We start from the raw sequence: 25,818 nt of genomic DNA, 5'->3' as shown, positions 1-25,818 counted from the left end.
ATCATAACAGTAATCAGGCAGTAATGACCAAATATCTTGCATGTATGGCATCCAATTAATCTTTAAAAAAAAATTAACTAGGCACCCAAAAAAGTTTGTAATATTCATTTGTCCTAATTAAGCATAAGTCAGTCAAATATTTGTCAGTATACTAGCAACATATTTGTTGACTGTTCAGAGGCAACTAATACACCACTCTATCTAAAATTTCAAAAAAAAAAACGATATAATTTATTTTATTACATAAAATGATAACGGAATAAATATATAAATAAAATAATACCTTACACTGAATGGACAATGACCTAGGGCCTATAACTGGACTTGGGTACTATAATTGTAAATCTTTCATAAGCCCATACTTGTAGCAATACCAGTGCCCCCTATTTCCAACACTTGTGCATTAGTAGTCCGACAAAGTTCTTTATAAAGCCATGCAAGATAGGCACCACCTCACGAGTACGTACCAATATGCTCGAAATCAGACAGCATTGGGAGAAACATAAGATGTACCAGGGTGTTCAACTTGTCAACGAACAAAAATCCTCCAATAAGCTACATAATGTATGGTCCTGCATACCTCTGTACGTTGATGTTGTTGGCATCTGGAGGCAACTTTAGAAATTGAGACGTTAACCATGGGATACTCAATCTTGAGCCGTTCAAATCATCCTATCGAACGCCCAAAAGATCGTCACAAATAGTTTTCTAATCATATTGCAATGAACCTGTCAAAGGTTCTTCGTCCACTCATAATCCAAACTAAATAGCAACATCTTGCAATGTAATTGTGCATTCCCCACAAGGCATGTGAAATATGTGGGTTTCTGGTCTCCAACGCTATACTAAAGCAGTAATGAGGTGCCATCCCAATTGGATAAATCCAATCTATGCAATGCCAAGAAAACGACTTGTCGTAAGGCATAACACGTGGATTAAAGGAGATAGTATGTTGTGCAGATGTCTCCCTTCTCTGACAACCCAAAACTAAAGTAAATCGGACATGAGGATTTTCATGAGCAGCGGAATGATCGTTCCAAATTTTAATCGTATTTAAACAACAATTACAGTCAAGAAACGGAAACATACAAGCTATGCACAAATCGAAATTACAACATGCTTTTCTAAAGATCATGGGATAAAATTAACATACCTTTGAAGATTCATCTTCAACACCCTTGATCACAAACGCTCGAACAACCAGCAAGACTACAACACGAACATTCAAACACTTCGACCACTACACTGCATGATCAACAAAGAACTCGAACACCGCGTCTCCAAGATCACAAACACAGTGGACTCCACACGAACACCACGAACGGCCTCTAAGTAACCTCGACTATGTCGAGTTGAGTATGAAACCACCACAATGGCTACCTTGGTATTCTCGGTGTGAGAACTAAAAGTGTGGGCTCTGTGTGGACTTGGTTAGAGGACAAGACCAGAGGAAATACAATCGTGTAAACGATTGAGCAAGTGGGAGATGGCAGATGTATATCGCATAAACAATGCCCAATCGTTTAACAAAAGCTATGCGATTGTTTAGCAAAAGCTATGCGATCGTTTAGCAAAAGCTATGCGATCGTTTAGATAATCGGCCAGATATATCTATCGTATAGAAACATTCCATGATTGTCTAGTCTCTCTTCAGCTATCGTTTAGCAAATCTAATTTACTTGACAGACTTTCCGTGAGTAATTTCCGAGAATGGAAACTCTTTCAACAACTACTAAATTTAGGAAAACATTTTTCCTTTTATCTCATTGTTATCATGAAACTACCAATAACCTCCCACTCAATTGGTTATTAGAGAAAAAGAGATAATTATCCAATAATTAATATTGTTATAAATATATATGATAACCAACTTACCATACTATATTTATAATCTATAGTTTTAATATTTTATCTCATGAAACATATAAACCATAGCTCTTTTTCTATTTCATGGCACTTAATGTAAATCTTATTTACATTAATCCTCCACTTGATGTATCTCATACCTAACATCGATCATATCATATATAATCAAAATACCTTTTTGTCAATTTGAATATTTCAAATCAACACCAAGAATTGATCCTCAAATTGAATTCATTGAGCTACTAAGGGGACCTTATGGACCTGTAGCTCGAAGCTCCAACGATACGTGAATAACTAACTAAACTCTTTAGTCACAGGATCCACCATCCGTTAACTGCCAGGTACTCCACTAAAGATCGACAGTTGAACTCTCCTTACTACATATATATTATATGCCCATCTTAACCAATCAACAGTGCGATAACCCTTCATAGATCGCTTGTAAGTACAGCTGGGCCAATAACCATTATGCCTCTATAGTTACATCTAACTCCTTAAGTACCATTGATCCCTCTAATGAACATAAGTCATAATCCTACTCCTGTCTCTTATACACATCTAGATGTGTATAAGAGACAGGACTGAGTCTTCTCTTCCAAAGAGAAGTTGTGGCCACGATGTTCAAGCCCCGGAATCAGCCATTAAGGGAGCAATCTATCTACTTACCCCTGCCTTGGGGAATGAGTGAATTCTATCTTGTGTAACTGAGTTCCCAGCTCCCAAATCAGACAAGTTTCCAAAAAGGTAGGTATGCTGAGTTGGCAATCTGGTCACTCTCACTCATACTAATCAAAGAACTGCTCTCAAAGGTAGGAGTTCCCAAACTACTCAGGATTGAGGTCATGTCACCTATGGTCGTTTAGGTGAAATGTAAGTCTCCAGTATCAACGACATTATATACAGAGACGAATCATCTTGTGGTCCGATCTTATACAAACTCTTTGTATAGGACACCCCCGCTCACATGTCTCTACATGAATGGTCAGGATCTATCATCTATAGTAGTTCACAACACTTGCAAACCTCTACAAAACAGGTCGTATCCATAGTGTCACCAGGATCAGGTATCTCACTTTAATTCTTATACTACAAACCTATTTAGATTATCACTTAAGACATGATCCACTTGCATATCTCGTATACATGCTTAAGTTTACATACGATAACCATGAAGGTTTGTTTATTGGATGTGAGTAAATGCCAGATAAAATAACTCTTATTTTATTCATAATAATGTGTATATATTACAAACAACGAGATTTTGGGAGAATTAGGACAACAATCCCAACAAAAATTACAATAGAAGAACAATTCCATATCGATGGTAAAGATGAATATTTTGTTGATATAGTTCCATAGGATTAGAAGGACTAGGATCAATTATTCACAAACACTAAAAGAGTATAAACACATATAAATGTAGTCAATTCCATAACAAAGTCCGTTACATAACAAAATCCATTACATAACAAATATAAATTATGTAACAAAATTGATTACATAAAAAAGTCCAAACAGTCAAAATAGATCAAAACTCCAAACAGACCAAATATTATTTTATGACCAGTCCAAATATTTTATTTTAAAATAAAAAAACCAACTATAACCCAAATGTTCAGTCTAACTTATAATATTAAACTACAAAATAATAAATAAATAAAACAATTCAAATCATATACAATACTATAGCTATGGAGCACAATCACAAATTTTCAACCAAAATAGATCAAAACTATAGTTTTTTATGCATATATTTAAAAAAAAAAAAATAGTAGATCTATGGAGTAGAATCACATATATTGAGGAAAAAAAAACAAAACTTTACCTATGATCAGTGACGGTAGAAAGAACAACGACAATGGTGGACGCGGCGAATGGCAGATGGCGGCAGACAACAATTCTGAGAAAGAGGCAGAAAGGGAGGAAGTTTGAGATGGGAAAGAAAGTGGAGGGAGAATGTCGTGAGACTGCTTTTAGGACCACTAAGTCGCGTACCCCATACACGATTTAGGGTAGCCGTGGACCTTATCCACGATTACCTAGTCAACGCTACATATTTGTACATGTGGAAATACACGTATGCCAGGTCACTACCAGGTATGGCAGATTCACATGGTGCTAAGAAAGTCGTGGACCTCGTTCATGATTTAGGTGTAATTGTGTATCGGGTCCACAATTCCATTACCCTATTTTTGTCAATACTTTCAGCCCAACCCTATTTTTGTTAATAATTATTAAAATAACATTATTTAAAAAAGATTCCATTCTCACATTATCATGTGTGTAAGGCTTTTTTTTTCAATATTTTACAATTTTATTATGTTTTAAAAATGTGAGGATCAAAGTTCAATTATTCCCTAATAAGTTTCCGATCTATTATATAATTATAATAAATTTTTAAAAAATTATTAATAAAAAACTCTCACACACAAGAATCATGAGGCTAAAATAGAAACATTTAAAATAAGAAAAAACACCCAAATAAATTGGCAAAGATTTTAAAAGATCATTTTTAAATAGAGTATAAACTAAATATAACAAAATGTCACTAACTACCATAGATATCTATTGTGGTCTATTGCTCATAAATAGATGTTTATTGTAATCTATCGCCAATAAATGGTGACATTTTGTTATACTTGAAGATATTTTGAACAGTTTTATTATTTTAGATAATTATCCGATTTTAAATCCACCAAAATATGAAAAGAAAAAAGTTTCAATTATTGGGTGGTCAGTTTTGACCTCCTCCATGAAAAACGAGGTAATACAATATCATATTATTCATATGATTCATATCCTTTGCGTAAACTAAACAATTTCTCTAATCTCTGTTTATTTAATGCTCAAGAAACTCTCCCATATGTTGCACATTATCGATCGAACTCAACTTTTTTAAGGGGAAAAAATCATTTTCAAATACACCAAATCTGGAGACCCCTCTTAGTTCGATTTTTGGTTTTCTTTCTGTTTGTTTCTCGAGAAAATTAAAAAGAATCGACATGGAATTCGATCCGTTTCAGCCGATTGTTTCTCTCTCCGCTGTCGTGGGTCGCCGGAGTTTTACCGAAGTTTCATATTTCCGATCAATGCTTCAGATTCCGGTGCTTTAGCTTCCATTTTCCTGGAAAATCAAGGTTCTTACTATGTCACATTACTGCTTTTTTTTTTTTTTTTTCTCTTTTTCTGTTTGCTGTTTTTGGTTTTCTTTTTACTAGCGTCATTTATTTATTTTTGCCTTTTTTGTTTTCTCTTTCCAAATGCTTAGAATAATGGTTTAAAAAACCACATTTGATCAGGTAATCTCATTAAAGTGATGATATATTTAGTCCTAATAATTTTCGGTTTTAAATTTGTGACATTTTAGTATGTGAAGTTTTTAGGACAGTTTTGAAATGATTAGAACCATTTTTGTTTATAAATTCAATTTAATCTTCGATTTTACATTCTTAATATTTAGTATTTTGTTTCTTGTTTTTGAAAATTAAGTCTATTTTTTTTTTTTTACAATTATTTGTATTTTTCTAAGTACAATGGTTGAAATCTAAATTTTTAAAAGCTATTTTTTTAGTTTTTAAAATCATTAGTAAAAGATAGATAACAAATGAAGAAATTTGAAGATGAAAATAGTTTTTATAAGCTTAAGTTTCAAAAATAAAAAATAAAAAACGAAATAGTTATCAAATGGAAGATAAATCATTACTTCAATTAAAAGGACAAGAACGTAAATTTGTGCAATCATTATATCTCTTACTTCTAGTTGGGTGACAGCTAGCTTTAGTTCGATGGGGATATCATTATTATCAAACCCAATACCTTTATTACATTTGTGGGTAAATGAGTAGTTGAACTAATATTGAATAAGACAGTCCCAAAGGGTTGACAGGCGGCTGGATATTTATTACATAAGAGATTTTTTTTGGGTTGATTTTTCTAATGCTAATACTTTAAGTAGCAAATCTTCCACCTCAGGTTCTCTTATTGATATAATATTCAGAGTAGCAAATGTTCTTGCTCAGGAATAACATTTAGAGGGCACGTTTGAGACGCTGAGTTAGTTATTATAGTCAATGGTTACTATAGTTTGTGGGTTAATAACCTGTAAGTTATAAAAGTCCGTGTTTGGGATGCAGACTATTTTAATTTGGACTATAATAATCTGTGTTTAGGACGGATGTAAATTATTTTAGTCTATATAGAAAATAGTAAACACTGTAACAATAAAAAAAAGAGGATGAGTAGGAAATTGTAAACAGTGAACACAGTAACAAAAAGAGATTTGAAATATTAATACTTTAATTAATGGTAGGTTATAATTGTTGGAAGCACTAACAATTATAATGAGAGCGGCGAACATGGAATGGACTATAATAGCCCAATCCACCAACTTCAAGTTGGAGACCTAAATACTCCCTTATAGTCTAAATCATTGCTTCAATAAAACTACGAGATTGATAGATATATTTTTTTATCCCTTAATTTTATTTTGCATCCGATGATCTTTTACATGAGGCCATCAAGATTTTGTAGAAACATTGTTTTATAAACAAATCCAACTTTTTCTCTCATTTTTTCAGTGACTAAACAAGTCTATGAACTTTAATAAGATTTAATCGGTGGATTACACTGATCAGCGGATTGATGGAAAATACATTAGAAGATTCTTTGTAACCTACCCTTTTGTTTGGGGTAACCAACAACTTATAATATTATTTTTCATTTCAAACTTTCTACTATTAAAAGATAGTACTAATAATGAAAACTCGATGTAATCGTCATTCATCCATGTTTGTCGAGATACAAACTTAGTCTCGTCTCGCCTTAGTTAGAAATAAGAATGATCCTCGATTTGAAAGTAAGGACATTGTATCTCTTCATATTCATTTATTAGTAAATGAGACATTTTTACTTTAGAAATAATTCAAAAGTAAAATTAGGTGTAAAATGGACAATATTATACCATTCTACATAGAAAGAATATTCCATATTTGGTATATTAGATTCATTGTCTATGCATTTGGTTCTAAATTTAAAATTTGAGTCCGTAAACCTTTTTAGTCAGATTATGTATTTTACTCTCAAATAACATTCTTTTTGGTTGTGTACAAAATGTTTGTAAAGAGAGAGTGAGAAGAAACAAATAGAAACCAAACAAAGTAATCAATGAGATGATGAAAAGAATACATCCTTTTAGCAATATTTGTTTATTTCCACTTATATCATTGAAATATTTTATTTAACACTATAAGATCAAAGTTTTCATTAACTAGGACTCAGGCGAGAACGACGAATACATGAAACCGATTGTACATCGAAAAGGCAATAAAGAACTTGTTCTTGAAGGTCAATGAATTAACAAAGTCACTAACTCCTAAGAAACGGAGAAACTCTGAAAATGCTTCTAATGTAAGTAGAAGAGAAGTTGCAGAAGCAATGGCAAAGTCAACAAAGAAGAAGGATTTGATCATCCATGGTTCTGTGAGTATAAATATCGATGGTTCGAGCAACTTTGTCTCGAGTTTTTCAAAGAGAGTTGAGAAAGGAGTCAATCAGGACTGTTGCATTGTGTGGGAGGTATGCAAATATAGCTTACAAGAACTTTTTCTTCATGATTGTTGCTTGAAATAAGAGTTTTAAATTAAGAAAGTACGAAAGATGTTGAATATAGTTGTTGTTATGAAATCGATAATCAAAGAAGGTGAGAAAATGTATAGAGTAAAGAAATCGATAGTATATTTGCTACGTTCACGGATATAAGGAGAGGGCGATTTTATTATTAGAGAGAAGATATTAGATTTCAAATTATAGAGGCACATCTAAAGTCGGAGAGTTTAAATATAGCGTACTACTCCTCTAAACTTTAGGGCCAAAATAGTAAATAACATAAATACAATATAACTCAACAAGATCCATGCTTGATCATTCAAAGTGCAAATAACAAATTCAAAGCCTTCCAACCGTTGCTTTCTTGTGCTTGTCGAATGAAAAATTCAAAGAGAACTATTCATATTTTGAATTAAGAAAAGTGATAGGAAAAATGATGTTTTTGTTTTTTGGTTCTTTGTTTGAGTTTTGAAATGTAGAAAACTGTTTTTGATGATAGGAATTTGGATATCAAAAGGATATGATATTTTGTGGGGTTTTTGATGGGCATGGACCATGGGGCCATTTTGTTGCAAAAAAGGTTAGAGAGTTAATGCCAACTGCTCTGCTTTGCAATTGGCAAGAAGCAGTAGTTCAAACTTCTCTTTGCCCACATTTGGAACTCAACTCAAGTAAAACACATCTACAATTCAATTTGTGGGAGCATTCTTACATAGAAGCCTGTGCTATGGTTGATCAAGAACTCGAGCGACACCGTAAAATTGACACGTTTCATAGCGGAACAACGGCCCTTTCCATCGTTCGACAAGTAATGTTATATTTGTTGTGTTTCGTCCCTTCTATATGATTCCTAGTTAGTGTTCATTTTCTTTATCAAGTTTTGTGACTTATTATACGAACTTGTGATTATTTAGGGTGATATACTAGTCATTGCAAACCTTGGCGACTCTCGGGCCGTGTTGGCTACGACTTCTAATGATGGAAACCCGATCCCATCACTAATTCAGTTCACTGTCGATTTCAAACCGAATCTACCTCGTTCGTTCCTCTCTTTGTATACAAAATGAGGATTGAAAATGGAGAGTATATACAAATTAAAGCTCCAACATTTTTAGTTATTTGTTATGTTTAAGAGGAAGTTGAGAGAATAACACAATGCAATGGGAGGGTTTTTTGCTTGCGAGACGAACCAGGGACCCATCGTATTTGGTTGTCGGATGAGGAAACGCCGGGGTTGTCAATGTCAAGATCATTTGGCGATTTTTGCATTAAGAATTTTGGACTTATTTCCATGCCTGATGTAACACAAAGAAGTGTAACCAACAAAGACTTATTTGTTGTACTAGCAACTGATGGGGTAAGCCTTTTCACATTTGTTTTTCTCAGCTAAAAAATGACACTCTTCCTTTAGCAAGTGATTGTTCTCATCAAGCTAAATGAACAAATACACAATATTATGGTAGTATAGTCCTAGTAGTATCAAATGTTTCATCTATTTCTATCATATATGGGACGCGGTCTCGAATCAAGAAGCCGTGCAGATCGTACATTCAACTATAGATCGAGAAAAATCTGCTCGGCGACTGGTTGAGTATGCTACTCGAGCATGGAAGCGGAAGAGGCCGAGAATCGCAGCGGATGACATGTCGGTTATCGTCCTCTACCTCCATTCTGCACCTTTGCATCAACAATCTTTTGGTATATTGTAGCTCCATTCTAGAAAAATAAAAAAGAATTTCAATGTTTGTGTTCGCTCTTTCGAGTTACTTGTTACTACAAGATGCTAATCTCAAAATGGGATGTTGGTTAGCTTTAGAAGCTTTTATTGTACCACATTGATATAATTTCAAAGCATTTTGAATTGCTCAAATTAAAAGTTAAACAAGAAAGAGATACAACTAAAGAGGAATTTGTTGTAGTTACCATAGATAAAGGAATGAACTTGAAATTGACATATGACATTTTTTTCATGCCAAGTAAAACTCATGGGTTTTGGCCAAAATCGAACTAAACTCGACATAAAGCTCTTCACTCTATAACCTCAAATGAAATAAAATATATATCTAGGACATTGTGAGAGCGTCACGACATTGTGGAATACTATTGTGACGCTACATTTATGTCTTCAAGCGTTAATCTACAACGTTGAGAAGTATTACAATGCTCTTGGACAGGGATGTTTTCGTTATTTCACATTCTTGAAGCCCAGTTACTTGAATAAGCATCTACATGATCCCATTTGACCTGATTCACCCTAAATACTTTAGAATATACTTTATACTTGATTTTTTATAAATATGAACATATGAACATATAAAACATCTTAAACGAAGAAGATTAGGGTATAAAATAGCTCTTTTATGGAGTTATTAAGGTATTAATCTATGTCCTTATTGTTTTCAAGCAACTAGGCTTAGTGAAGCCGAACAAACAAAGCTAACTTTATATCTAGCTTGTCGCTCAATGGCTCATCACGAAGGGAAGATCGAGGAGGTTCTTGTCAAAGTCGAGGATGTGCTTGTAATATGTTAATTTTCAAAACTATAGTAATAAACTTTTTTTTACAAAAAAAAAACGAAAAAACAAAAAAAAAAACCATACTAGAAGAATGACAAATTTTAACGTTTCATTTTGAAAAATAGAAAGATGATCCCAAATTTGAAAAGCAAAGTAGTTTTAGAGATTATTAATTAATTATTAACACATGATCGATATATACCTCATAAGACACAGATTACTAATTTATTNTATATATATATGTTTAAATCATGATCAACTAAAATTTTTGGTATTCAAATACAATTTATATAAACAAAGAAATATTAATTAAGAAAACCTAAAAAAAATATAGAGATTTTTCAATTATAACAAACCAAATGTCGTTGTATTCAGAATACATTTTATCTAAACAAGAAAAATTTTAATTAGAACAAAAAAAATCATAATAATCCAAGATTTTTTTTATTCAAAATACATCACTAAATAAAAAAATTTCGAATTAGGAAAAGTTTTATTTTCTAGTTTTGAAAACATAGGTGGGATACTTGTTAAAATCTAAACTTGAAAACACAAAGTATACCTAGACTTTCTTCGCAAGGGAATAAGAATCACCTAAAAAATATGACTAACAGATTAATTATAATGTAACTGTGATAAATTATAGTGTATTGATTAAACAAAGTAGTTGTTGATATCTTTGTACACTTACATCATGTTGTCGAGATGGAATGTGGTCAACTACAACATACAAATCGTTTTGGAGTGAGTTTAAAATAACCGACATTAGTCATAAGATAAAGTACAAAAAAAGATATTGTGGAATTAAAAATAAAAAAGGAGTTAATTCAAATTTGAGGAAAATGTGAAATTTGAGCAAAGATACATTGTTGAGGGCATTTTAGATTAATAAAAAGTGAAAACACTACTCAATACTATAAATCTTATTGAATATTATTTTCTTTGTCATTCTTTCAAATAGAACTTAAAATTTTGTTATGTCAATAAAATAAAAAATAAAAAAAAAAAAAGACGGTTGCAAATATAGAAAACATTAGTAGATATAGCACAATACAAAATAATTTACAGATATAGCAAAATTTATATCCAATTCTCAGAGTGTATCGATGATAAACTATATTACTGATAGGAGTCTATCATTAATAAGAGTTTATCACCAAATAGATTTTGCTATATTTGTAATTCTTTAAAAATGTTGCTATACACTTAATTATTACCTCTTAAAAGTATGCGGACATAGTTATGAGCTTTTTTTTTTTTTTTCAATGGGCCTCCAATTTTTACTTGACACGAATATTGGGCCCATTTATTCGAAGCCCAAACCCGATGAATACTCCTAAAACCCTAATCCATTGTTGCTTCCCTGAGCTAACAGAGAACGGCCACTTCTTCACCTTGCTCTCTCAGGTAATCTTCCTTCTCCTCCTCTCTGCTGTTGGTTATCTCTGCTTCATTTTCGGTAGAACTTCAATTTCTTGAATCTCTATCAACTTGATTTATGAACTCGTTCTTTAGGATTACAGTTACAGAGTTCCTCGGGTTGTTAGCCTTACAATTTCGATTCGTTTTTGTAGACCTGTGTGTCATACATTGTATTGTCAATTTGTGGAATGATTTTGGATTTATTAGGCTAACGAGAACGCAGGTTTTGATTGTTTAGAGATTGAAAATTGGGGAACTTTGGAACTGTTGCGCTATTTGTTGAATTATTAGATCAACAGTTCCATTTTTTAAGGCGTTTTAGAGTCTGGAATTTTCCGGTGTAGGGAGTGGAGTACTACCGATTTTGGGTGTATATACTTACTGTAGGTTCTTGTGTGTGTGTATGTTAATTTGGTAGAATAAACTCTTGGGTGTGTTTGGATTATTTAATTCTGAAAATAAGTAATTTTAGAAAAAAATTATAGTGTTTGGTAACCGTTCAGAATAGTTTTTGAAACACTTTCAAAGTTAATTTTAAACGGTTCGTATCAAAAGAGTTTAAATAAAAATGATTTTTTTGAAAAGCACTTTTTCTTCCCTAGTTAGTCCAAACATGCCCTTAATTTAGCTGTATTGATCCTTAGTTTTGTAATATAAGTACTAGTCTGAGTTTATTGCCTGATTAGTAAGTTTCAATATCATTCAAGTTTTTTTTTCCCCATGATTTTGGTATGCAGTTTACAGAATTTTACTGTAACTTTGTTCATTTAAATATTTGAATACCATAGATGTGGTGGTGAATCCATCGAGACTCTTGTGGACACACCAAAACGAAGAAAAGAAAAAAGAAAATAAAATGTTTGTAGAATATGAATTTCCTTTTTTTCAGTCTGAGCTTCAATGCAGAACTATTCATTCTCTTTTATTTTGTTCATTTGGTTTATATCTTGATGTTGATTCTTCCTGGATCAGGCAATTTGTTTCTGACTTGCTGTCGTTGGCCAATTCCTGAATTTTGAAGATGGTAACTGTTTCTTTCTTTAGAGTGATTTTTGTATTTCGTGAGATTGTGTTTTTACAATGTGAGTTTTTTTTTTTTCTTTACGTCTACAGCCGTCTCACAAGACCTTCAGAATCAAGAAGAAGTTGGCCAAGAAGATGAGACAGAACAGGCCTATTCCTCACTGGATTCGGTTGAGGACTGACAACACCATCAGGTCTTTTTCTTTTAACTCTTTGGTTCCATCTCTAATCATATTATCATTTTGTTCTTCTTCGTTTTAAATTTAACGTCATATTTTGATGTCTTCTTCAGGTATAATGCTAAGCGAAGGCACTGGCGCCGCACTAAACTCGGATTTTGAGGTGTTTCTCATGTGATTCGCTCTTCATCCTGTTTTGAACCTATTTAAGTTTTATGTTAATTGTGGAGAACACAGAGGATATAGAACTAGATATTTGAATTTTTTGCTCTTAATTTAAGGACTTATTGAAGAGAACTCGCGATCTTTTAGAATTACATCTATGTTCAATTTATATCTGGAGTAATTTTCAATTCTTTAGTCAATATCAGTTTTGGTGCTTTTCTTCGTACCTCACGGGGATGAGATGAGTTTTGGTGTCTACATTTTTGTTGATTTATAACTTGTTTTTATGATTCATGTACTACCTGACTAGGTTGCTTGGTTTGCACATTCGAACCAATTTTTCTGATACAACTTTTTGCGTGTTTTAATTCTATTTCCCGACTAGTATTTTGGTTGGAAGTCCGTTTTTAGTTCAAGGTACGCGTAAGCTGGTCTTGCATTCACGGGTATAAAAAAAATCGGGTCTTATTTCCTCGATTTTTCTTGGAAATTTTTGGGATCTTGGTTTTGGTTCATTAACCTTTCATTCACTTTATGTTTGTCTCAGCTGTCTATTTTCTACCATAGTGTTAAATTAGACAGCATATAAATGATTTTTTTAGCAAATTGCAAAAATCATCCTTGAAGTATGGTGGTAATTGTAATTGTAATTTAACAATTAAAATTTTCAATTGTAAAAATTGGGTTCTTAAACTTCTAAAAGTGTTGAAATTAGGTCTTAAATTTAGAAATTGGACTTGTAAATGAATAGATTGAACTCCTAAATTTATATGGTTATTATAATTTATACAATTATGTAAGTTTTAGGGAATTTTAACAAATATATAAGTTTGAAAGCTCAATTTTTAAAATTGAAAGTTTAAAGGTATGGTTGTAACTACCACTATATTTTAAGTGTGATTTTTGCAATTTGTTCATTTTTTTCTTTTTTTTTTTTTATACAACTATTTTGTATGAGTACTAAATTTACAGCTTGAAAAATTTGGAGTCCGAATTAGGAGATAATGAATAATAACTATAGGAGAAAATAGGTTCAAAGATACTCGAGTATATGGATGAAAATTTTTTATACCTTGTTTCATCAAGTTGTATGTAGTTAATTTCAGCAACCAACTTGAAAATACCTCATATCTTCGTTTTTTTTTTCATATCAATTTATTTTTTGACAAGTAGTTGTATCAATTAAATGTTAAATTAATAATTGTATTAATAATTGTATTAATTTAAATTTTAGATTTTTATAAGTGTATAAACTTAAACCTTCTATTATGCTTAAACCTTCTATTATGTTTTATTTAGATAAACATCACTGAATCGACATTTAAAAAAAATCATATATATGAATTGATGCATTGATGATTTTCAAATATGATTCAAATAAAGGTTTTTAATTAGTTTAGTTATAATATTTTAGAAATTTAATTGAAATAATGAAATGTCTCACGATATTTTTCTAGTTAACTGTGAAGGAATATGTAAATTGATACATTTATAATTTTGTTGATAATCAAGCATTGAAGTAAAGTTAAAAGGTTATTAAATCCTTGATACATTTATAAGTTTGTTGATAATCAAGCACGGAAGTAAAGTTAAAGATTATTAAATCATGAATCAGGAAAGAAGTAATGATCGATTATTATTGATGGTTAACTTAAAAAAGGAAAAAAAAACTTGAGGTAAAAGTAGTTTGGGTTAGGTCGGGTTTCCTTGAAAGGCAATCGAACTCCCGACGATCCGATCTGATTTGGATTAGTCTTTTTTTTTTACCTTTTTTTTTTTTGAAAAATACTAAAAAATAGATAATATCTATAGAAAAAAGGAAAGAGTAGAACCACTGAAGAAAAAAGAGAGAGAAGTAATAAAGGAGAATAAACAATATGAAAATAAACTAGTACCAAAAAAACAAGGTATAATTCTACTTGGGGTTTAGGATTTTGTTATGTGTTTGTTTTTTTATTTCTTTAATCAACATGAAATTGTTAAGTATGAGTTTAGGGTTTAGGATTGTTTTCGACTTTTTTTTTTTCTTTTGTATGGTATTATACAAGTACTAGTATATTAAGTATCATATTTTATAAATAAAAAGAAAAAAAATTGTTCCACCAACTTTTTAAAATGTGTTTGATTTAATTTTAAATTCGTAATTCTACGTTCATTTGGTCATTTTGGAATGTATCAATACTATTAAATATGCACAAAATACGTGAGATTAAGTTCATACGATTGATTAGATGATGTTTCCAAATTTGGTTCATTAGAACCATATAAACCAATATTCAAAATTCCCATTAAAGAAAAAACAAAACAAAAAACTCTCAAGGTGTACAAAATAAACCATATAGTTGTATACATCTATTTCTTTCCACTCCTAATTGATAGAAGTAGATGAACGATAATTAATTATAACTCCCGCAAGATTAAAAAGAACATACTATGAGGTCTCGAGTAGAAAATGATCTTATTTGACCATTATTCATTTCTAACATAAGAATGGAATAATCAAGAATCTCAAATAACTGGTCCAACCACTAAAGTAACGGAAGTGGTGATAAAAATCGATAGGAAAAAAATATTTTAGTGGTATCTCAATTTTTAAGAATAGGTATGTTTGGTTCATAATGTTTTAAATTTGTCATTTTAGTCCTAAATTTTTAAAAATAGGTTTAAAAGGTCACTCGCCTAATTAATCTATTTAATTTAAATATAAAATTAATTAAAAATATGATGTAGCAAGAATTGAATGGCTACAAATTTGGGAAAATATGGTTTAAATCCTTATTTCTCGAAACATTTGTAGCAAAAATAAATAAAGAAATAAATAAGTAGAAAAGCCCAAAACCCTCCTTCTACCCTGATTCGCTTCCATTTCTGCTGTGTGTTGATCGACATGAACGCAGTCGCAATGAGATTCCTCAACCGTTTCAGAATTTCTTCTTCAAATTTTCCCACAACTTCATTTGGTATTCTTCCTCTCTGTTAATTAAAGCGTATGTTCTTTCTGTAGTTAAGTGTCGTAAAGGTCGTCAGACATGGGGGAACTTGTTTATGCTTTTTAATTTGAGTGTCCCAACCAAGAATTTGGCTATTTTTGTGTATTGGGTTTATCTAACTGTAATGTGTGTGCCGGAGGGATGGCTTGGATAATTATTGAACGTTTGGTTGTAGTGGCAAGCCGACAAACAAGCTGGAAGTTGTGGTTATCCACCGATGCTTCTGAAAGTGACGTAGATGTTGAGAAGAACAATGGAGAAGAAGATGAATATGATCAATTTTTTAATGAAAAGGTCGAATTACAGCCCCAGGGTGTGGATCCCAGGCGAGGTTGGGGATATCGAGGCGTACATAAGGTATCTGATCTTTGTCTACAGATGTGTTCCATTTTTAAAAGTTGGAATTTTACCCAATAAATGACCGTTCTGTTCTTGTGATGTTACTCAGTGTGATTGTTTTACTTTTTTTCGTTACAAACTATCCAAAATAAAGGAACAGCTTCCCTATTTTTTGTTCTTAGAAAACGTGCCTAGTGCCTTGCTTTCTTTTGTTATTGTGTTTTATGGAAATCTGATCTGAAAGAGAAGCCTCTTGTGTACTTTACGTATTTTAGAAAGAATAAGAAGGGGGTGTAGCGATTAAGTCAGATATTGTTGTCAGCAAGGGCAAGAATGAGAACTTATGTGGCTAGAGCTTGAACTTTGAAGTTTGATGTATTGTAAAATTTCAGGTGAGCAAGTAGGATGAGCAGTTTCTTAGCTAGAAAAATCTTGTAAGTATCGCTTGTATGTGAGACTTGAGAGGGATGATAAGCAACAATTAGATTGATTTTGGGAGAAACCCATCTTTGGAACTTTGGTTGTTCTAGAATCTGCCACCGATGGTGAAAGAGTTATTCTCACATGATAATTGGATTCATAATCTGCTATTTATTGACAAATTGTACTACTTAATTAACCTTTCAAGAAAGACTAACTAAGCAGCTAAATATAACTAAGTTTCTTATGGGGCTGGTTTTTCTCTACCTTGTGCCTCTAGGGTTATCTGCTCTCATCTTTTGTGGAATATACATTTCTCTATTTGTAATTCAAAAAAAATAAAATAAAAATAAAAATAAAAATAAACAAAATAAACAAGAACGCAATTGAATTGAATATATCAGCCAAGAGTTTTCTCTCTTTGGCAATTGATCAAATATCTTCCTTGGAGGATTATATCAAAGTCTTAGGTATTAAGCCCCACCCCAACTAAGCAAAAGAAGTTATCTTTGATTCAGGCGATAAGGTTATGTGAAAAGGAGGGAAAAACCAGGGAAATCATGTGTCTTCAAATTTGTTATTCTTCTGCAGGGAAAGAAGGCGTCAGTGATCCCCAATATGATGTCTTGTTCTGTTTTAAAATGTGATCAAATGTTTACAGGCAATAATTTGTGGAAGAGTTGGGCAAGCCCCTGTGCAGAAAATCTTGAGAAATGGGCGCACGATAACAATCTTTACTGTTGGAACGGGCGGGATGTTTGACCAACGAATTGTTGAAGCAAAAGACCTGCCAAGGCCTGCTCAGTGGCATCGTATTGCTGTGCATAATGAACCACTTGGTGCTTATGCAGTTCAACAACTTGTTAAAAAGTATGATTTTAACTTCTCATAAAAACTGATTTGACTGTATAATTTCACTGATTCTTGGTGGACTGTCAGCGCATCGGTTTATGTTGAGGGCGACATTGAGACCAGAGTCTACAATGATAGCATTGGTGGTGAAGTGAAAAATATTCCAGAAATATGTGTTCGACGCGATGGTATTGCAACATATACTATTATCTTTTTATTTCCTTTTCAATGCTTCTCTGGAATTAGTTGAACGCTGAATTAATATGAAGTCGTCATCTGATAACTTCTGTGCTTTCTGCCTCTACTTCATTATTTCTTAAATGTCATGTTAAGCATAGAAATGTGCGATTCTTGGATGTTCATAATCACAAGGTTAAATTATCATATTAGTTCCTATCATTCCTACTTTAGATTTTATTTTAAAAGTTCCAATAGGGTCCCTTTTATTTTGTTTGATTTTCCAAACAAAAGTCACAATTATTTTACATGACACATTTTCTTTGGACATACCGTGTTTTCTTTGGATGTGATAGAGAGGTAATGAGTTGTCTAAAGAATATGTATCAAGTAAGAAAAGTGCCAGCATGTGGTAAACTCTCTCTAGTGTTATGAGATATTTACCAATCATGGGGACCAATTTGAAATTCTTGAAGCCAAAGGAACGAATTGGAAAAAAAAAAAAAAAAAAAAGGTACAATAGAGACAAAAATGGTAATTTATCCTTATCTTAATACGGTATGAACAGAAAATTATTTACAACCAAACACAGATAGTACTTTTTGTTACATGTTGGTCCAAATGTGTCCTGTGAAAGACCTTATTAGGGACTCCTTTAACTGCCATGCTTCATTTTGTAGGGAAGCTTCGCCTTTTAAAGCCCGGAGAAAGTGCCAGCAATATTTCTCTGGACGATTTAAGTGAGTTTGTCTGTTAGCATTTGTTTATATAATCATTAAGAATGACAACTTTTTCATTCTCTCTCGCAACCTGATGTGTTATATTTTGTTGGTTTTTGTGACTGACAGAAGAAGGATTGTTTCAGAACGAGACATCACCTGTTTCCGAAAACCTCAGTTGAAGTTTGTGTAGCTTTGTAATTTGAGCACGATAGAGAGAGAGGCTTTTAGCCATTTAACGATTTAGCCATAGTTGAGTACTGAACCACCAAGCCCTCATAATCTCTTCCTGTCATTGCTTATTAACATTGTAGTATTTTTCTTCTTCAAGGCTTTAAGCCAGTTTTGTGTTGGATTGGCAAGGGAATATTCTAGGTTCACAAAAATTGTCACTCCTGATGCCTTTAATCTTCTTCAAATGCATTCCTAAAAATGAAGGCATCATAATTTTGAATTCTACAGATTAAACTAGTTCAAAACAGTCTTGTAACTGTTCATTGTTAAGGCTTGTTTGATAACACTAACACTTATCCCTATATAAGTGGAGATTATAACAATCTTTCCAGTGACTTATTTTGTTTCCTATTTCTATTTAAAATAATTTTTAAGAAAAGTATTTTGTTTCTGTCGAACTAAATACGATGTTAACGTCTAACATTTGGTTTGAAGATAGTAGCTGTTCATTGTTAAGGCTTGTTTGATTACAGATGATCCCTATACAAAAGGAGATTATAACAATCTTTCTGGTGATTTATTTTATTCGCTATTTCTATGTAAAATAATCTCTAGGAAAAGTATTTTAATTTTTTCGAGTGAAAATACGATGTCGACGTCTGCCATTTGGTTCGAAGGTTGATTGAATCAGTGACCAGCCTATGCTTGAACAACAGTCTAAGAAGCAACTTCCTATGGCATGGAATGGTTCCTATTGATGAATCACTCTATTTAGGCCTTGTTAATTTGATTTTTTATGTTTTGTTTTTGAAAATTAAGCTTACAAATACTCCTGTCTTAAATTTCTTGCTTTCTTATCTATTTATTACACATGTTTTCAAAAACCAAGTCAAAATTTAAAAACTAAAAAAGTAGTTTTTAAATGCTTGTTTTGGACTTTAGAATTTGGTTAAGATTCAACATTTTTAATCAGAAAAGATACAAATCATTCTTGAAAAATGTAAGAAAATAGGCTTAAATTTTCAAAAACTAAAACCAAAAACAAAATGGTTATGAAATAGTCTTCTTTTTAGTTTTAAATTTTTAAAAATTAGGCTTATAAGCTATTCACCTTTTCCAATGAAACATAGGCATTTATAGTCAAATTTAAAAAATAGACTTTAGTTTTTAAATTAAATTTGACCTGAATTTTGAAAGCACATTTAAAAGGTAAATAATACCAAAAAAAAAAAAAAAAAAAAAAAAAAAAAAAAAAACTCATAGGTGAAGATAGATTGGAAATTTTTGTACGAATGACCCAAAAATTGGATATAAAATGTCAAATGATTCTATTTTTTTTTTAAAGAATGTCGAGTGACCCTTTGTTGACATCAAATGTCAGTAAAATTATCAAAATACACTCCCGCACATGCAAAAAAGCATCTTGCTCTCTCTCTTGGTTTTGCTCTCGCTCCCTTTATGGATTTTTCAGAGCTCTACCTATATTGCATGTGCTAACAACTTTAATCCTGGCATTAAAACAAAATCTCTATGGAACTGGCTCAAAATTTGATTGTCTCGTTCTCTCTCGATCTTGCTTTCTCTTGGTTTCACCCTCTCTCGGTCTCTCTTTCGCTTTCTTCCATTCTATCAACTCTGGTTTTACCGAAGTTAGTCGAAGAATAATTTATCTGCAGAAGTTCATTTAGCATTTTTTAAAAAAGGGGGGGAGGGGGGTCATTTAACATTTTGGGTCTCTAAAATGGGTCAGCCAAAACTAATATCAAATAGATTATAAGTTAATTTTTTCAAAAACTAATATCAAATCAAAACTATTCTTTACAAGTCTGGTTTAAAAAAAAAAACATGTGAATGGCAGTGAAAAGCTACTGAAATTTTCCTTGAACCAAAGCTGAAGAGTTCAAGGGAAAGTTGCAAATGTCATCTTGAGTTAAAAGTTTAAATTTAAGCAATTTCTATGGAAATGGATGCAAATTATCAAGCAAAATAGAAGCAAAATGAGAGAGAATGCTAAGACAAGAATGGAACAGTCACAAAACAATCTACAGTTGACTCTAAAAATTGAAGTTGTTAGCAATGAAACAGTCAAAGAAATTTTGTCTGATATCATGTTTGTCTATCTTGTCAGTCGGTCAGTCCAACAGCTGAGCAAGAAAACCAAATGAAAAGGCAAGCTTTTTAGAAGTCTCCAAAACATCTTTTCTTCTACCAACTCTTTCTTTTATCTCAACCTCATTTTTCTTACACACACATCTATAACAATCACCACAGGGGAAAGACACAAAAACAACCATGCTCGCACTGCCAGATGATGAAAAAAAAATTATATGAAGTTATTAACATATACTATGTTATGGGATAAATTATTAAACCGTTATTGTAGGTTTTATTGGCCTTTTTCCTTCCATGGCATCTTTCTTTCTTCGACAAGTTGCACAGAGGAATGGACCTTCCCATGGCTTTGATGACGGTGAAAAGAAAGGCCCCGAGTTCATCGACAAATTTTCGTTTTGGGGTTGATCCACTTGACAGACTGCACATTTGAAGATCCCTGAGTTTGGATCCGAAGGAAAGTCTTTGCCTAACCTGCATTTTCATCGACAGGGAGAAAGTTCAGGAAAAAGTGATACTGAACATGTTTTAAATAAGTCACTTTCAGATGGAAATTGCAATATTAATGCAGAATAGCAGCTGTTTTCCTATTACTATAACAGGTTAGGCAGAATCAGAAAGAAAAAAATCAACAATGAAAAAGAAAATCAAACGTGTCTGGTTAATTATAGTATGATATATATCAATAATGAAGAAAATATAACAAGTTAGGAAGAATAACAGTCTTGGTTAAATTCCATGTGGGATAAAAAATAAACTTCCTTTGATATTTGGTTAATAGAAGTATGATGTACAACAAATGATGAGAACGATCCTAGTAAAACGTCTTTCAGACACCATTCGATATTATTAAACACAAGAAAGAAGAAAATATTAATTCAAACACGATACTATTTAAAAGCCTACTTCATCCTCCAAAGAAAAGCATCAATCATACCTTTCAGCAAGCATAGCAGAACCTTCTTCAAACAATTCCTCCACAACTCCAACAGCAGAAAGTTTGTTAGCAGATTTTCCCAAAGAGTTTGGATATTTCTTCCCAAAGAATGAGGTAAGCACATTTTGCTTCTTCCTTGGAGTTGATGGTAATAATATAGGTTGCTCGGATGGGATAATATCAACAACTAAGCAAGTTGTATCATCCTTCAACCCCCTTGACCGCAAAGCCTCCTACAATGTGCACAGATAAAAATTGAGAGGATTGAAAAGAAATGTACTTCCTACAATAAAAAGACAACTTGAGGCTCCTTTTTCTCATAGGTGCATCACATAAGCCTCAATTTAAAAACAAAAGAATAAAAAAAAAGTATTGCAAACATTTAAGTCTAAAGAGTATCCCAGAAAAAGTTCACTTTCTTAAATAAGTATTCTAAATATCAAATTCAAAATCATAATTATTACCACTAATAGGACGACTTATGCGTTTACGTTCTATCACCAATGTTTTCCTAAGCCTTAGTGGTAAAAGTAGTAACGAGCTATACGCTAACAACTTATGCTGCAGTATATATTTAAATATTTGAAAAATATGACAAATTGTATTGATTTTATTTTTAGAGTCACTGCACAAGGAGTAAAGAGAATAAGGCTCGGTGCATTTTCTTGGAGGTGTAAGCTTCATATTAGAGACCTAAGCCCCTTATGAACCAATGGTGGAAGATCAAGGCCACAACTTTTTTGGCCTGGCTGAAGGCATAAGCCTCAAAAGCCTCTTAGAACATTGCCTCTGATACTACTAAAATGCATTGTTTAACCTACCTTCACAACCAGCTTGGCAGCAAGCTCTGCAGGTAAACCTCGACAAGACTTTGCAGCCATTTCAGACGATAATGCGTCCCAAATACCATCAGAAGCAATAATCAGCCTTCCACCAGCATTAGAAAGCTGTATAACACAGAAGAGAAAGATAGCAGAATAGTCAAGGTACATTCTAAATAAGTAGTCAAACAATTACTGATAGGATGAGAAGTCACCTTCACTTGCTTAACATGTGGTATTGGGACAATATATTCTCCTACATCTGTATCACCAATGGACCTAGAAAGACATAAGCCACCAGGCCAGCAGCGTAGAGGACCGACCTGTGAACAGTAGTCAAGGATATAGTGGTTATAATATATAAAAGTTAAATGTAAGACTAGAAACAGTTGAGATGTACAAAATTATACCTCATTCCCACCAAAAACATTGAGCCTCCCAACCTCACCACCACTTGCAGTTACACGTTCCCTCTCTTCCTCATTTTCCTCCAGTCTATGATCAACTGTTAATAGAGAAACCACGCCTCCTTGGGTGTCTAATATGCACCGTGAATCTCCCACGGATGCAACAGTAACAGTCCACCCGTCAATCACAACAAATGTAACAGTAGTCCCAGAAGTTTCCCCTGCAATTAAGATTAAATGGGACATAAAGCACAGCAGACAAGGGCATTTTGTATTCAGGAAGAACTACAAGAAGGAAATCTCTCCTAAAAACATGCCACATACCTTTCTGCTGAAACTCTATGTCAGTTTTAACGAAACCAGCAACTAGTGCTCGGGGAAGCGCCTGAAGCCATTTTTCTCGATTGACCCCTTGAGGAATTGCACTTATGACGTTTTCCAATAAATGTTCCTTTGCAAATATAGCAGCTGAAATGCCATTATGTCCATCAAAAATCTGCAAATAGAAGGTTCGATCAACGTCAATGTTCTCCTTTAATCACAAGACATGCTTTTTGAAATCTCAGCAAATCCCATTTGAGATGGAAATTTATCCCTTCTAAGACTCATAATCATCCTATTTTCCCAGTTCTCCAGAAATCGCAGTATTAATGTACCAAGAGAAGTACCTAATCTATCAGATAACTAAGAACACAATAATGTTTAGAAAGGAAATAATACCGCAAAGACAGAAAATGCAGTGGAAGGATTCCCAGGAATACGCTGGCAATCAGGTTTGATCAGAAAGTAATCCTCTCCTTTCTTTGCCAAAGCAGCCTGTCCATACTTCACAAAAGGTTTCTCAACCTTCTCGTTCCTCAGCTCGCGACCGATCAAAGTTGCGAGCGGAACGAGAGGGGGCTTTATCCTTGATACTTCTGTCTGACTCATTTCATCCTATGTTTCGACATTTCCAAAAACACAGCCCAAATTCCTGGTCATTAAAATCAATTAAATGAGTCTTTCAACTTCACATCATAAACCCACAAAGATTTTTCTTCTGCCAAAGCATAATAACCAAAATCTCAAACTATTCTCACAAACTAGCTGTTAAAAGAATAATTCCCACCGGCTGATCTAAACCCTGAGAAACCGATTCAGCAGCATAATCACAGTAACACAAGAATAAACAAAAAGAAAAACTAACCCAAAACGAAAGAAATGCACAACACCAAGTTCATCTAAGAACCCAATCAAGCAAGCCCAACCCCAAGAAATGCAAACTCACAGAATCAATTCAAATTCAAACACAATCAAACGCCTCTCAAATTCCCTCTTCTACAAAGCTAGCAAAGAACAAATTGAGGGGAAATTCAAAGGGGTTGGTGAGGAGAAAGAAAAACCACAATGACGATAAAAATTAGGAAAATTAAAGGACCACAGAACTCACAGGTGGTACATTCAGTGTCAGTAACAGATCGAGCGAAGGGGATCGGAGAGAGGAGATTTCTGAAACCCCATTTCACAAAATCTTGAATTTCCTTGAAATTATCTAATGGTATAGCAAGGTCGATCGAATGGCGGGGAAAATTCTCAGCGAGAAATTCTAGAGAGAGAGAGAGATGAAGTGAAAGAGAGAAACCCACAGTTTTTTTTTTTTTTTTCAGTGATTTGATTGGGAGAGAGAGAGAGAGAGAGAGGGATGAAGAGAGACGCGGAAAGGTGGGGTTGGAGATGGGATTTTTGGGCAAGGTCTTTGATAATGACATTGTTTTTCCAAAATCCCTATAATACCCTTCAACTATCCTTTTTTTGCACATTTTAGTCCTTTTGACTCTAATCCTACTACTTATTCCTATTTGCAAATTACCCCTTCCTTTCTCCATATTTCATAATTGTTTTTTGAATTTTGCAAATTACTTTTTATTATCTAAAATTTCAAGGGAAAAAAAATCGCTTTTCAAAAGTTATTTTTTCCCACTTTTTAGATTTTAATCAAATACTATAGCCCTAGGCTTAGTTTTGCCTTGTTATCCACTCTTTTACTCCAACTTCATTTCGAGTTATCCTAATTTTTTAAGTAATTATTGGTAACTTTGTTTTTAAAAAAAATTAAGTGTAAAACGAAGTTAAATTAGTATTTTTTTTTTTTAATTTTACAAATTACTTTTGATTATTTAAAATTCCATGAAAAAATCAATTTTTAAAGGTTTTTCTTCTACTTTTTAAATCATATCTAAATTCTATAGTCTATAGGCTTAGTATTGCATCGCTATCCACTCTTTTACTCAAAACTTAATTTTAAGTTATTGATAGCTTTTAAAATAATGGTTTAAAATTAGTGTTTGGTAAATTTTTGCTTTAATCTTAAAAAAATTGATCATAGTATTTAGTAAATAATGTTAAATTATTGTGGTTAACAATAATAACTAAATAGCTTCACCATCATAATTTGAATATTTTTTTCTTGTTCATAGCTTATATTTTAAAAAAGAGAATAATACTTTTTAGTCCCTAAGTTTTGGGATTTGTTTCTACTTGGTCCCTAAGTTTCGAGTTTGATTTCAGTTTAGATCTTAGGTTTAAATTATTTCAAATATACCCTTGGAATTTGAATTTGTTTAAATTTGGTTCTTATATTTCAAGATTTAAACTTTTAACCTGTAGATCAAGGTTAAAAGTGTGAGTTCTTAAATCTATGAACCAAATCTAAACAAAACTCAAAATCAAAGGTAAAATTATAACTTTTTGAAACTTATGGACTAAAATGAAGCTAAACTCAAAACTTAAAGATTAAACATGTAACATTTTGAAACAAAGAACCAAATGAAAACTAGACTCAAACCTAGAGATCAAAAAAGTATTTCTTCCTTAAGATAATCATTTAAAATATTATATCATATATGTTTTCAACTTAAATTTATATTTTATTTTATCTAGATTAATTCTTAGGAATAAGATTATTTGTTAGATAAAAGTGACATTGGTGCAATTTTTAAATGAAAAATGTGATATTATTCCAAGAAAAAAATTAGTGGCATTGAACTATCAATCTATCGATAAAAGACATTTTTATATAAAACTCATTCAATAATATCTCAACCTAAGGTAGTGC

General features: G+C 32.4%; 4 protein-coding genes across 6 annotated transcripts in view; 3 read left to right on the top strand and 1 right to left on the bottom strand.

The window, feature by feature from the left end:
- LOC120072181 (probable protein phosphatase 2C 34) overlaps positions 1-9,288 on the top strand; it is a 56,818-nt gene extending 47,530 nt beyond the window's left edge. The window contains exons 2-6 of the mRNA XM_039024590.1: positions 7,163-7,440; positions 7,970-8,278; positions 8,385-8,508; positions 8,604-8,826; positions 8,975-9,288. Of these exons, the coding sequence (XP_038880518.1) occupies positions 7,163-7,440; positions 7,970-8,278; positions 8,385-8,508; positions 8,604-8,826; positions 8,975-9,179 (1,139 nt within the window). The 3' untranslated portion in view covers positions 9,180-9,288. The remainder of the gene's footprint in view (positions 1-7,162; positions 7,441-7,969; positions 8,279-8,384; positions 8,509-8,603; positions 8,827-8,974) is intronic.
- A 2,004-nt stretch (positions 9,289-11,292) lies between these two features.
- On the top strand, positions 11,293-13,002 carry LOC120071528 (60S ribosomal protein L39). 2 transcript variants are annotated; one of them, XM_039023852.1, is made up of 4 exons: positions 11,293-11,394; positions 12,382-12,433; positions 12,523-12,626; positions 12,725-13,002. In XM_039023852.1, the coding sequence occupies exons 2-4, from the start codon at positions 12,431-12,433 to the stop codon at positions 12,771-12,773; spliced, it is 156 nt and encodes a 51-aa protein (XP_038879780.1). In that variant the 5' UTR covers positions 11,293-11,394; positions 12,382-12,430; the 3' UTR covers positions 12,774-13,002. The 2 variants fall into 2 exon arrangements, with proteins under 2 accessions (XP_038879780.1, XP_038879781.1); XM_039023853.1 differs by having other exon boundaries at positions 11,375-11,446.
- Positions 13,003-15,574: 2,572 nt separating this feature from the next.
- LOC120070846 (single-stranded DNA-binding protein, mitochondrial) lies at positions 15,575-18,830 on the top strand. Its single transcript, XM_039022732.1, has 6 exons — positions 15,575-15,736; positions 15,942-16,123; positions 17,187-17,395; positions 17,465-17,565; positions 18,235-18,294; positions 18,403-18,830. Exons 1-6 carry the CDS (start codon positions 15,664-15,666, stop codon positions 18,453-18,455), a joined length of 678 nt encoding a protein of 225 aa, XP_038878660.1. The 5' UTR covers positions 15,575-15,663; the 3' UTR covers positions 18,456-18,830.
- Positions 18,831-20,476: 1,646 nt separating this feature from the next.
- On the bottom strand, positions 20,477-24,394 carry LOC120072214 (probable protein phosphatase 2C 5). 2 transcript variants are annotated; one of them, XM_039024625.1, is made up of 8 exons: positions 24,154-24,394; positions 23,445-23,697; positions 23,049-23,220; positions 22,728-22,945; positions 22,533-22,640; positions 22,318-22,443; positions 21,497-21,729; positions 20,477-21,033 (listed from the first exon to the last, which is right to left on the bottom strand). In XM_039024625.1, the coding sequence occupies exons 2-8, from the start codon at positions 23,652-23,654 to the stop codon at positions 20,814-20,816; spliced, it is 1,287 nt and encodes a 428-aa protein (XP_038880553.1). In that variant the 5' UTR covers positions 23,655-23,697; positions 24,154-24,394; the 3' UTR covers positions 20,477-20,813. The 2 variants fall into 2 exon arrangements, with proteins under 2 accessions (XP_038880553.1, XP_038880554.1); XM_039024626.1 differs by lacking the exon at positions 24,154-24,394 and adding an exon at positions 23,911-24,066.
- Positions 24,395-25,818: the final 1,424 nt, after the last annotated feature.

This window comes from Benincasa hispida, chromosome 2 (genome assembly GCF_009727055.1).
Source record: "Benincasa hispida cultivar B227 chromosome 2, ASM972705v1, whole genome shotgun sequence".
Classification (NCBI taxonomy): domain Eukaryota; kingdom Viridiplantae; phylum Streptophyta; class Magnoliopsida; order Cucurbitales; family Cucurbitaceae; genus Benincasa; species Benincasa hispida.
The sequence above is the reverse complement of the archived record's forward strand: the minus strand, read 5'-3'. Positions and strand labels throughout refer to the sequence as shown.